This window comes from Ailuropoda melanoleuca, chromosome 7 (genome assembly GCF_002007445.2).
Source record: "Ailuropoda melanoleuca isolate Jingjing chromosome 7, ASM200744v2, whole genome shotgun sequence".
Taxonomy (NCBI): Eukaryota; Metazoa; Chordata; class Mammalia; order Carnivora; family Ursidae; genus Ailuropoda; species Ailuropoda melanoleuca.
The window spans coordinates 52,847,450-52,860,928 of NC_048224.1; the positions used below are offsets into that span (position 1 = coordinate 52,847,450).

General features: G+C 56.9%; 1 protein-coding gene across 1 annotated transcript in view; it reads right to left on the bottom strand.

Moving 5' to 3' along the window:
• NIBAN2 (niban apoptosis regulator 2) overlaps nt 1-13,473 on the bottom strand; it is a 51,680-nt gene extending 38,207 nt beyond the window's left edge. The window contains exon 1 of the mRNA XM_034664564.1: nt 13,245-13,473. Within this exon, the coding sequence (XP_034520455.1) occupies nt 13,245-13,299 (55 nt within the window). The 5' untranslated portion in view covers nt 13,300-13,473. The remainder of the gene's footprint in view (nt 1-13,244) is intronic.
• Nucleotides 13,474-13,479: the final 6 nt, after the last annotated feature.

Below are 13,479 nucleotides of genomic sequence, written 5' to 3' on the forward strand. Positions count from 1 at the left end.
AGAGTACTGGGGGGAGCACCTGGGTGGCTCAGTGGGTTGAGCATCTGACTCTTGGTTTCGGCTCAGGTCATGATCTCAGGATCCTGAGATTGCGCCCCGTATTGGGCTCTGCGCTCAGCGCAGTCTGCTTGTCCCTCTCCTTCTGCTCCTCCCCCCACTCACATGCTCCCTCTCTCTCTCCCTCTCTCTCATAAATAAATAAATAAATAAATAAATAAATAAATAAATAAATAAATAAAATTTTAAATGGAGACTATTGGGGCATGATGGAATATTCTGGAAGCATCTAGCTCGCTGCAGGGAGGCAGCACGTATGCAGATGCCCACAACCCACTGTGGATTATGCATCAGGAAACACCTGAAAATCATTATTTCTGCGTGGTTAGGATTATTGGCGATTTTCATGTTTGTTCCCATTTATTTTCTAATTTTTCTTTGATCGTCAGATACTGCTTATATAACAACATCAACACGAAGAGGGGGGAGCTCTGAGAAAGCTCAGAGTTGAAAAGCCAAGCCTCCTTTGTTGGGGGCACTGGACCCCGAGGGCAGAAACCTCTTCTGAGTACACCATGTGCCAGGCACCAGGCACGGCATCGTAAAGCTCACAGTATGGTAGTCACAGCCACCATTACTATACAGCTGGGGAAACTGAGGCACAAAGCACTGAGGTCCTGAGAAAGACAGCCAGAGGGAAGCCCTGCGCACTGCTGAAAGGGGTCCTCAAGCCCGGTGTGCCTCACACGCCTCCGGCAGCCCACACCCCATGCCAAGCGGCCAGCACGGCACACTCATCACTGGGGGGGCCGGGAGCAGCATTCTGGCGAAACGCTGAGTGAGGACACCTATGGGCTGGAGGACAGGTGGGGGGCAGACTCTTCCAGTTGGACGAGAACCCACTGACCCCTCACCACTTCACCGGCCCCACCCACACCTAGCTTCACGGCCGGGCACAGAGAGGGACTCCATTTGGGGACTCAATCCACCATCTCTGGTTTGAACCACCCCCCACTCATCCATGCACGGGCACAGGTGCCTCCCAGGCTGGGCGCGGAAAGTGCCCATCGAACGTCTGTTGCTATTGCCACCCCTAGGAGCAGAGGGAGAATACTCTCTCTGAAGTCCAGCCAGTTCGTGGCTTCTCACTGTACCACTGAACATCACCTACTGATAGACACTGTTTCCCTCCCTCCTTTTTTTTTTTTCCCTGTTGTAACTGATGTTGTAACGTAATCTAACCTTTTAGCTACATTCAAGTAAATTCCTGGTGTGGCATGTGCCTCACACACCTGGTGTGGAACGGCAGGCCAGGGTTCACCAGGGCCTTGGGGCCACCTTTCTGCTGTTGCCCCTACCGGTGCTGGGAACAGAGGAGGACCGCCCTCCTCGGGCAGCCCTTTCCCACACAGCCTTTACAGGACCCAGTGCCTTAGTCCCAGTGGCCTCCGCACCTCCTGTTTCTGCGTAGGGACACAGGCTGCGCAGTCCCTGAGGTTGGTGTTCATCAGCCTAAAACCCAGGGGACAGCCAGCCGCAGCACTCCTCCCAGACGGGCCCATTTTCCCCACGAGGAACTGAGGCACCAAGAAGGGAAAAGGGCCTGGGCGGGTCCCTTGGTCACCAGGAGCCTGCTTCCTCATCTGTGGCCAGAGGGCAAATGGGAGGCACTGCAGAGCAGATAGGACCAGATAGGACGGCAGTCCTCGCAGTCCTCACGGGGCCAGCACGCCTGCAAGCTCTCCAGGAGGGTGGGCATCTGGTCACGCTTTGCCCTCTGATAATTAACTAACGAGTGAGTAACCATTGGCTGGAGGCGCCTCTCCTGCCTAGCCTGGAGCTCTCCACGGGCCAGGGCCTGGGTAAACCTGGTTCGGGTGCCAAGCACAGAGGGAGCCATTGGTCCATGCACGTGCTCGGTGCCTGACACCCCGTGAGTCGACAGGGGCGCCAGGACCAGGACCAGGTGTCCCCTCCCCTGCACCAGGGGGAGGGTCCACCTGTCCGCCAGCGAATCCCTGGGCCCCTGCTTCTCCTGGCCTCACCCCCGGGGCTCAAGGACAAGAACAACAGGCAGGCACAAAGGCGTGAGTCAGAATACACGCCTGGAGGAAGGAAGCCGTGTGCGGCCACACGCACTCCCGGCCTGCGGTCTCAGACATGGTGGGTGGGACCCAAACCACTCCTTCCAGCTGGGCAGAGGGGAAGTCCACCAGCCGGGGCTCTGAACCCACCCGCATCTGCCCCCTCCCCTCTGCCCCCCCAAGGCACCCTCTCCACCTACCGGGACGCTTCACCCAAACAGCTTCGGGGCCCCTCTGCGGCAAGACCTGTAAACCTTGTAATGACATTTCTTATTCAGCCACTGCTCGGGAAATAAAACAACTTGCATTAATACATGTTCATTGTACCTATTGACTGTGGAGCATTTACGGTGCCCAGCACTGTGTTAAACACTGCATAAATGTAATTTATAAACACGCATAATGTAATTTAACCGGAGAAGTTTATTATTATTCCTCCCAATTTACAGCTAATGATTCTAAGGCATAAAAGACCCAAATAACTGTCCTAAGGGCATTTGGCTAGCGGCTGGCGGGGCAGGCTCTGACCTGCGAGCCCCTACTGTCTACCTCGGGGGAGCCCACAGGGACTGAGCCCTTACGGTATTCATACCCTAGGTGAGGAGGGGCCTGGACGGGGGACCCCAACGAGCCTGCCACAGGTGGGGCCCAGGGAAGGGTGTTTGTGGCTGCGGTGGGTGGGGGGGTCCTATGGGTCCTCCAAGGCCTTTCAGAGGCTGGAACTTGACCCAGAGAGTCTCGCAGAGGTTCTCATCCAACTCCTTCTTTGCACCATGGGGAAAATGGAGGCTCAGAACGGAGGCTAGACTGAGCTCCCAGGCACAGAGCTGGACTCTCCGAGGCCACACAGGGGACTTAGGAAAGGGGAAAGAGAGCAAAGAGGCTCTGCCCCTAATCTCACAGGAAGTCTGCTGGGCCCCACCCTGGGGGGCTCCAGGCCAGACATGCAGCCCAGCCCCAGACTACAGGGCAAGGCCCAGAAGCAGCTCCTCTCGGACTCTGCCCCTATCTCAACAGGAAAACAGGAAAGCTGAGCTGAGCGGCCTGCTCCGGCCTGCCTTGGATTGGAGGTTTGTCCCCCAGGAGCAGGCCGACTCTCGGGTCACTGAGAAAGTAACCCTTCTGCTCGGAGAGGGGGCCCCGCCTCCAGCCACAAAGAAATGAAGAGTTTCTGTTGGGCTCCCTGGGTTCAACCACCCAGCTCAAATCCTCCCCCACCCTCGCCAGCTTCCTTAGGAGAGGGGGTCGCTGCACGTTAGAGACGGGAGAGGGGGGGATGAGGCCCAGAAGGAAGCCCCCTTGCCCAAAGTCACCCAGAAGCCGTGAATGATGGCTGAGCCGAGCCGGGAGGGCTGTCCTGGGGCCAGGCCGGGCAGCAGCCCCCCTCCCTGTTTCCCGGCAGCCTTAAATATGGGAGTGGGGGCATGAGGGGAGGGTAGCTTTGCCTTTTTTAATACACCACAACGCCTCACTGTCTGCGTGGGGACAGGCCTGGGCTGTCTCCTCAGACACAGGCCTATCTGTAAGGCCAGCACAGGGCTCCTCTCTCTCACGGCGGGCTTGTTTGTTTACTCGGTTTTCAAAATTATAACCTTTCCAGCCCCACCCAGGCCAACTGCTCCTTCCCTGACCAGTCTGGGGCTGTGCATGGGGACAGGGATGGAGAAGACTCTATGCAGGGGTCAGGGGCCCACGTTCCCATCCCAGCCCTGCAGCCTCTGACACCGAGGTATGCACTCTGCTCCTTCTGGGCCCCGGTTTTACTCAATCATGAAACAGAGGAGGGTTGGGGTAGATGATTGCAAAGGGTCCCTCCCAGCTAAGAGGAAGAAGGGTCTAGGCCAGGCAAAGAAAAGCAGACCCTGTCCATCAGCAAGCTCGAAATTCAGGGCGAGGGGGAGCTGCGGCCCAAGGAGACCACAAGCAAACCCCAGGCCAACCTTCCCCACCAGGCCAGGGCCGCCCAGCCTCCCAAAGCTGAAGCCTTGTTCTCTCTTCTCTCCGCCCCACCTCCCACCAGGGAACCCTTCCAAAAAATAAACAAAAACGCAAAAACAAAAAGTGAAACAGAAGTACAATTGTCAGCTCCCTCCCCCTCTGGATGTCCAGATCACCCCCGAAATCCCTGGCAGGCCAGGGCAAATGACAGCTCCCCCCAGACTCAGCTAAAACAGAACTGGCATCTGCCTAGCACCTTCCCTGGGCCAGGAACAACTGCCTCCCAGAAGCTTCACACCCCAGAAGCAGGGCTCGCTTTCCCAGTTTCCTGACAGCTCGGGCTCCGAGCGGGAGCACACTTGCCCAAGGCCACAGGGCTCTTGGTGGCAGAAGCCAGCTGCCTCTCGGGCAAGGCCAGACATGCTGCTCTGGAGGCTGGGCTGACCAAGTGGTTTAAACCAACATGCACTTTGGAAAACATAAAGATCCTCTGTCTTTGTAACAGAAACCACATCACATCCAGCTTGATGGAAACTTCGCGGCTGGCATGAGTCCCACGAGATCAGGGCTCATGTCAACGCTTCATCCCCACCACCAGGCTCGGGTCCGGCATTAGCTTCCAGAGAGCGCTTCCTTCCACAGCAAGATGGCATCATGCAATAAATATCACTCCTTCCCCTTCAATGCAGCCCACGGCCCGCAGGCTCCAAGAGGTTGAAGCTAGAAGGGCACCACACATTGTCCTAGTGACCCATTACACAGATAGGCTAAGCAAGGCCAGAGAGGGAGAAGGAGCTGCCAAGGGTCACCTGGCAGCCCTGAGGTTCTCGTCTCCCAGTCTGCATGCATAAATGGCTGCTGACAGGTAGAGTGATTAAAGGTGGGTGGAGCACAAGACTGTGAGCAGTCTCCGCCCGAAGTCCTCTTCTTCTAGAAGATTCTGGCTTAACAAACTTGGCTGGCCACAAACAGCTCTGTTCGACCTGAGGGGACTGGACAGCTGCTACAGTTGGCTTGGCCACAGATCTGTGGGTGGGAGAGCGGGCTTCACACTTTGCAAACCACAATTCATTCTTCCCCTGCCCCTGCTGGGCGCCCAGTTACCCGCTGGAGCCCACGCCCTGCACTTTGGATCGCAGTGAGAGGAGGGACTCCCCTGGCCAATGTCCTATCATGGGCCATACACACAGTAAGGATAAACGGCAACAAGACCCAGGGTTTTCTAAAACGCAAAGAGCTCTACCCACATCATCTCCTCAATATCTCACCACCTTGCAGGTCTGGGCTACCGTTATGCCCACTTCACAGGTAAGAAACCTGTGGCCCAGAGAGGGAAGACAGCTGCCGAATGTCAGGGTAGTTGAGACAGGATCTCAAAACCGGGTCCTTAGAATCCAGACCCAGCCCTCTTCCCACTCTGCCCTTGGAAAGGAAGAAGGTTCTCATGCTCAGAGCTGCCTAGGAAGGACGTGAGGCTCCTGTCATTGGTGGAATGGGAGCAGAGGCCGCAGGACCACCGGCTGCCTTGATGAAACCCCTACGGGATCCACCCACCACATGGGGCTGGCAAGAACAGACACCAGCTCTCCCCAGCCTCGAACGTCCCCATCACAGAGGCCTGCTTACTCTGTCTCCCCCAACACACTGTCCCCTGACGTGTCCCATACCCACCAGACTGGTCCAGACCATCCCTCCCCACTGGGCTCTCCTCCTCTCACCTACCCTCCTAAGCCTCCCCAGAATCCTCCAGACAAAGTCCCCTCCCCTCCAAGGCCAGCCCTTTGGCTCCCCCCACGTCACCTCAACCCTCCCCTCCCCACTAGGTCAGCCCCTCTCACACCTTCTTACAGAAACTTCCGAGAACACTCCTCGCTCACCCTGCAGAGAGACAGCCAGCCAGAAAGTGCCACGTGGGCAAGAGCCATGGAGGCGCGAGCATCAGCGTGTCCCTGGTGCCTAGTACAGTACCTGGCACACAGGAGGGGCTCAGTAACTACTGACTGAAAGAACTAAAGAAAGAACGCCCAAGTGTGTCTGGGGCAGAGCTCATCACACCTCTGTGGGGTCTCACAGGCACACAATGGGGACTCTGTTTCACTTCAACTTCTAACATCAAAACCCTCCCAGCCCTGCCTTTGGAAGTTACCTTGAGATCCCTAAGAAAAGATTTTCAGTGACAGAGAATTCCCATGAGTAGATACTGGGGTCACCGATGGGGAGAAAAGGCAGAGAGAGGCCCAGCCATTGGTCCAGGGTCACACAGCAAATGGTTAGCAGAACCAGGCTTGAGACCCACAGGCCTAGTTCTAGACACACCTGGCCGGGCAGGGGGTGGGTGTCCCCATCTGTCTTTCTCTTTTTCCTTTTCTTCCTGGGGCACATGGCACAGGGTACAGGTGCCTCTGGCCACAGGACCAACTTGACACATGTCCCTCGGTAAAGTGCCACACTCCTAAACAGCATGCTGTCCCCGCCCCCCTCACCGGCCCTGTGTGCTGTACCATCCAGAGATCGCCACTCCTGACCTCGTGCCCTAAGAAGCCAGTGCTCTCCTTCTCTTTCAGAGAGGCCACTGAGGCTCAGAAAGGGTAACTGACTTGCCCCAAACGACCAGTCCCTCCAGTGGCAAAGCTGGGACTCGAACCCAAGCAGTCTGACTGCAGAGCCTTGCACCAAACCTCTCCACTCCCTGCTTCTAACTCGCCATCCACTCTGTCACCAGGCAGGTCCCTTCACTTCCGTAGGCCATGGGGAGCGCATCCCTAAACCTGGACAGTTCCCAGGGGGTGGAACCAGGTGCCCGGGCCGAGGTGGGCACTTCCTGTTCTTCCAGTTTTAAATCTATGAGATCAGAAGATTGCAGCCCTTCTGTGACTCAGGCCCTAAGATTCTACCGGGAGAGGGGCGTGGCTCTGTCCCACCCTGCAGGGTTTTAAAGCTAGGTATCTGCCTTCCTCTTTCCTTAAAACTCTGCCCAGCACGATCTAGAGAAAAACCCTCAGTCTTGCGGCAGGGAAGCAGATGGGGGAAGGGCAGGGGGAGAGGAAAACGTGGCTCCGGCTCAGGAATTTCTGCAACCGCAGGATGATGCCTGATGCCTGCCTCACGGAGACCCACGGTGAGTGAGTCATGAGCCGTGACTGCGGAGGAGGAGGGGGCCACGTGGAGGAGAACAGGACTGGTCAAAGAGTGACTTGAGTCTCAGACTGAGTAATGTCGGGAGGGATATATTTGTGCAACCCACGGGGGCCTCTGACACATGCCGCTCTGTTCCCCTCCCAAGCCCTCTGCCCCCACCGCCTGCCTCTCTTTGGGGCCTTTTCCACGTTGTCCTCAGGCCCAATCTAGGCACCAGGAACCCACAGCGAAGGATGGTTTTAACAGCTAAGGCCTTGGGCTCCCGAGTGTGGGCCTGCCACTGCCCTGCTCTGCCCTACCTTTAAATGCTGGGATATGGCACTGAGGGTAAGGATTCAGTGAGATAATACAGGCCAAGCGAGGCCTGGCACACAATAAGTGCTCAGTTAAAGGATGGCTAATCGGACAGGTATGGTTCAGAGCCTGATATGGCCCCTCCCTACTCTATCAGCCACTGCCCTCGGGCAGAAGACCTACCAGTGGAGTCCCTGCAGGCGGTAGGCTGGGGAAGCAGCCACACTCCTCTGGTCACACACGCCCAAAGGCCAATGTCATCAGTCCCTGTCCCTGGCTCACAGACAGCCCTTGGGGCTTGTTGCCCCTGGAAAGACGCTCAGAGGGATTGCAGGCGCCCAGAAAGGAGCCTCCCTCAAAATGCCCGGATTGGCGGAAGCAGGCTGGCAGACAGCAGGTCAAGGGGATGAGTCTGTCTTCAGCAGGGAAGCTGACCAGAGCAGGAACGGAAACAAACACAGTGACTCAATTTGCCCCTGAAAACCAAGTGTCTAGTCACAGTGGGATATGTTAATACCCAGCATTAGGGGTAAGGCTAAGAAAATGTCTATATGATGGCCTCGGGTGGAACGCGACACAGCCTCTGGGAATGCTTGCAGGGAGGTTGTAGAGACCAGGGAGAGATGTTTATTATAAATCGTTTGGTGAAAGGAGCAAGACAAAAATTGAGTCATGGTCTCAGGCATGTAGAACAATAAACACAGAGAAGAAATAGTGCTAAAAACTGGCCTGGGGCTCGCGGGATGGTGGGGAGTGATTCCCAGCCCCCTCTCTAAACTTCATTCCTCAGGCGGGGACCATGGCCCAGTCTGGGCTTAGAAAGGTCTCCGTGGCCATGTGTGGGGGAAGGATGCAGGGGTGAGGCCAGAGCTCAGGCCTGGGCGATGGGAAAGGAACCGAGTGGAGGCTGGACAGAGGGGCAGAGCAAGGTCAACGCCAACAAAAGGCGCGTTATATTAGACCGATACAAGAGCAGAGCAGAATCCCCAGACACTTCACCCCCAGGGGCTGACCCAGACCTCAGCTAAGGGGCAGAGGCCCAGGCGGGGCTGGGCACTGTTTCCGGCCAGCCTGGTCTCTCTGTAAAGCTCAGGGCAGCAACTAGAAAGCCACACACCTCGGGGGGTGGAAAAGGGGCACCTTCCTCCCTTCACGCTGGGGCCTGCAGCCCTTTCCCAAATATGGAGAGGCAGGTTTGCAAAATCAATTCGGAAAAAGGCATTATTCGTTTTGCTCTATAAAGAAACGAGATATCATTTTTCTCCTATCCGACTGTCAAAAAGGGCGATAACACTTCGTACTGAAGTACTCCGAACCGACGAGAGGGAGTTTCAAATGTTTCCAGCCTTTTCAGGGGCTCGAGGTGTCAGTACATAAAAACGTGACCCTCGAGTTCCACCTCGAGGCCTCTCTGACGCCAGAATCCGGCCCGGGACACGTGCGAGGTTTGGGCAGCGCCACGAATTCCCGCAAAACACTGGAAACCACCCAAATAAATGTCCGTTGACGGTGGGGATGGGGAAATAAACGGCACCACGCACAGAAGGAAACCCACCCGCATAAGAACGGGGCCAACTCACGCGCTCTGACACGGAAAGATGTTCACAACAGATGACGTGAAAAAAAGTCCAACCACAGAGACACATCACTGGAACTCTGACAGCCAGAGCTAAACACGTGTGTACCCAGAGACATGTCTGGACACAGGGACACATCAAACTCCAGCGGTTTCTCTGGAGGGGTGGGAGCAAAGGGAGAAGATACTTTCTCACCTTACACTCCCGCATGGCTCGTGCGTGCGTTACCGTGCGACCCGCCAACACAAGCAGTGGCTGCCACGGTGGGGGACGGTGGGGGGCAAGGGGAGTGACCACGAATGGGCACAGCGTTTCTCTCTGGGGTGATGAAAGCATTCTAAAAATCGACTGTAGCGATGATTGCACAATTCTGTGAAAACACACACACACACACACAAACCCCAATGAACTGGACACTTAAGTGGGTGAATTGTCTGGCAGGTCAATTATGTTTCAATAAAGCTGCTATTTAAAAAAGAATTAGCAAAGGGAAAGGTGAGCCCGGCAGAAGGGAGGAGCACAGGTATTGGCCAACTACCTTACCAGCCCTTTCGGGTAATAAATCTTACGGGCAGTTTATGTATGCATGCGGTTCCCTCGGCACCCATAATTTCATCCCGGCCAACAGAATTTCCAGAGGGGCTGAGTCCTTCATGGCTGTCCTGGAGGCAGAAGGGCCCTCCCCCGAGGCAATGCCAGGACTCCTGCCAAGGGCACAGCACCCAGCCCCTACTTACACGTCTTGAGCAACAGTAAGCTCCTGCCCTCGCCTATTCTATCCTAGCTTTGGTGGCAAAGAACCCCTCCTATAGCACCAACACGGGCCACCCACACACTTCTACTCTCTCATCCCAGCCCTGTCCTCTGGGCCAGATGGAAGGTGTGGGTTGGCCAAATCCTCCACCTCTCCATGTCCTAGCTCCTTCCTGGTCATGGCGGGGGGGGGGGGGGGGGCATCACTGCCCCCCACACGCACTCAAGACAGCTTACATCCATCTCACACATTTGCCAAGGCACAAGGAACACAGAATTCAAGGTTTCTAAAAACCCTGGTGGATTCTTGCATGCAAGGAACCAGTACCCACTGGTGATGCCAGGGACAGGACGAATCTCAGAGAAACAGGACCCAAACCACAGCGACAATTGCCCCCTTCAAACTCCAAACACTTGGCCACTCTCCTCACCTACTAGAGAATCGGTAACAGAGTGAATGACAATTCTCAGGCGCCTGGGTTAAGCGCCTGCCTTCGGCTCGGGTCATGATCTCAGGGTCCTGGGACTGAGCCCTCCATCAAGCTCCCTGCTCAGTGGGCAGCCTGCTTCTCCCTCTCCCTCTGCCTGCCGCTCCCCCTGCTGCAGCTTCTCTCTCTCTCTCTCTCTCTCTCTCTCTCTCTCTCTCTCTGTCAAATAAATAAATAAAATCTTTTTAAAAAATAAATGACAATTCTCAATAATAATGGCAACTGTTTGCCGAGCACTTGCTATGCCCCAAAGCACTGGGCTGAGTTTCTTACCAGCATTATCTCATTAAATCCTTGCAGGAAATTCCCAGCAGGAAACTACTATTATTCCCATTCTACAGATTTAAAAAATTGAAAGTAGGATGCCGGCCCAAGTTGACATCAGCTACCAGAATGTGGAGTCAGTATTGGAAGCCTGAGCTGGCCCAAATCTGGAGGAGATTCATGGGGAAAATCTGGGACCCTTAGACTCTCAGAGCCAGAAGGGACTACAGCCATCAGGTAGCCTACAGCCTTCAGTTCACAGGTAGGGACACTGAAACCCAGAGAGTAAGTGACTGCCTGAGGTTACCCAGGCCTCCCAGCTCCCAGGTCAGGGCTCTTTCCTCCACTCAAGCTCCCTCATGAAAAGTAGGAAGGAATCATCCTGCCACCAGCCCCACGGGGCTGCTACTGTGAGAACAAGCCCCTGCTTGTCAGGGGCTTTGAAATCCCAGGATGAAAGGCACCGTGGCAGCAAAATGGCACCATGGGCAGGAGTGTGCCTGACCTCTGCCAGGACTTGTAGGTTGGCATTCACCTGCTCACCTGCTCAGGGTGGGCACGAAGCTGCAGGAGCCTCCCGCCCGCCAAACCACAGAACCCCAACAGGCCTCAGAGCCCAGACCACTGTGGGAAGGGATGTTCTACACACTGACGCTTCCAAAGGGGTGGCCCCAGGTAGGGAGGGCTCTGGAATTTTAATTGTCTGGCATGAAAGTGCTCACTGCTCCTTGGGTGGGGTGAGGAGGGGGCATGGATCACTGGAGGCGGCAAAGGCTAGCTTTCATTCCCTCCAAAAGGAATTTCTAAGGTGGCTGGCTTCCTTGGGAGGGGGCTAGAGGCTTTCCCCTGCTTCCAACCTCCCAACCCCAACTTAAAAGGCTCCCCCAGGTGAGCCTGGACCAGGAATTTGAGGCATTTGAAGAGGGTTATTAATAGCACTGAAGTGTTGAGAAGGGAAGAGGGGCCAGCAGGCTGAGTGGGTACAACCCTCTTCCACCCAGCCTGGTATCCACAAAACAAACCCAACCCTGTCCAGGAGAGGACACTTCACCTTTTGTGGTTTCAGTCTCCACCCCTGTAAAATGGGGGTGGGTGGGGGGTGCTGGCAGTTCTGAGCCCAGGAGGTAGGAAGAGGGGGGAGAGCAAGAGCTGGGTGTGGGGGAAGGAAAAAACCCCACTGAAGAAGGAGTAGCACACCCCACCCAGGCTGGGTGAGGGGCCCCAACAGGAGGTCGTGAATGGATGGACTGTTACAGAGCCCCAGGAGGCTGCCACGGACAGGGAGGGGACAGGAAGACTCCGCCCCGGGCTTTCCTCCTCCCAGAGTCCAGGCCAGTCCTATAAGAAGGCTTTTCCAAGACTTAACCCCCTGCTGGTGTGAGGCTGGAGAGGGTCTGACTCATTTCTACCTCACCCTCACCCCTGCGCCCGGGGCCCAGGCCTGGCCCAAAGGGGGAACTCGGGCAGCAGGCCCAGTCCCACAGTCACTGGACAACCCTTCCCTTTGTGTTCACCCGTGGGGACCTGGAGACACAGAGTTAAGGGACACCTGGTCCCTCTTCTCAAGGGTACAAGCAGGCAGAACACAGCTGCTGAAACTCTACAGGACTGCAGGACACATCAAGATAAATGTAGGTGGACACATTGCTCTGGGTTCACTGGACAGGGAGTGGCAAATTCGACAAGAGGAACAGATTATTGGCTGCACCCACCCCATGGACCAGCACCCCATGCATTGCTCCAGGCCCTGGGCTAAGCAAGCTACCTGAAGTGGGTCACTTGAGTCTCTCAACAACCCATTAATAAGAAATTATTCACTCCGTTTCAGAGACGAGAAAACTGAGGTGCCAGGCCATTAAGAGACTTCTCTAAGACCTCACGGCTGGGAAACAGATGCTGGGATTCCACCCAGACAGCCTCACCCAGGGCGGGAGAGGTGAACCACAAAACTGAAGTTTCCCAGGCAGTCTGAGATTCTCACCCCACCTCTCCATTCTCCAGGGTTGGGGAAGGAGGGACCCCGGGCCCTGCCGCAATCCTGGGGCTTCCCCAGGGAAGCCTGGGGTCAGTCGCCCTTCTGAGAAGTGGCCACTGTGCAGTGACAGGCTGGGAGCAGGGTTAGCTCAAGGAGGGGGCTGAGGAGGCTGGGCTCCGGCCCTGACCAGCCCCCTGGACACGCCTGCCAGCAGGAGCACCCTGCTTGAGCCTGAGTCAAAGGGCAGGGGTTCTGACCTACCCCTCCTGTGCACCCCATCTATCCCTAGCCCTACTCCCCAGGCTCAGACCAGGCATGGATGGGCCTGTCCCTAGAAGCCTCAGCCACGTGTACTAGAGCTGGGGCCAGGACGAGGTGGGGACCCGGACAGCGAGGGAGAAAGATCAGGACACGCTGGCCGAGTGGGCCACAGCTCCATCAGGGTAGTGTGCTGGGGGGATTCGAAGGGACCGGCTCGTAAGGGGCTCCAGTAGAGGAGGGGGAGGTTCGACTTCCCTCGGGCGGGGGAAGGGCGAGCTCATAAGGGGGCAGGAAGGAGCGCCCAAACGTGGAGGCAACAAGCTCGGACGCAGGACTTGGTGTCCAGCCACTCCCGCCTTGCCCGGGGCCTGATTCCCCCGAGACCCGCCTCCCGCGCCGCCGGGCGACCGGGTTGGGGGCGTGGCCCGGGGGCTCCCCGCCGGACCCCCAGCGCGCTGCACCATGCGGGACTCACCTGCGATGTGCTGGCGCCGGGCGTCGTCCAGGTGCGTGGACAGCACGTCCCCCATGGCGAGGAAGAGCCGCGGCCCGATCCGCGCGCCGCCCGTCGCTGCCCGTGCCGCTCAGGAGGACGCCACAGGCGCCATACAGCTCGGCCCCGGCCCGCTCCCGCCGCCCCTTGCTGCGGCCTCCGCTCTGCCCGCGCTCCAAACCCGGCCGCGTCCGTCCCGCCCGGCCGCCTCCGCCCC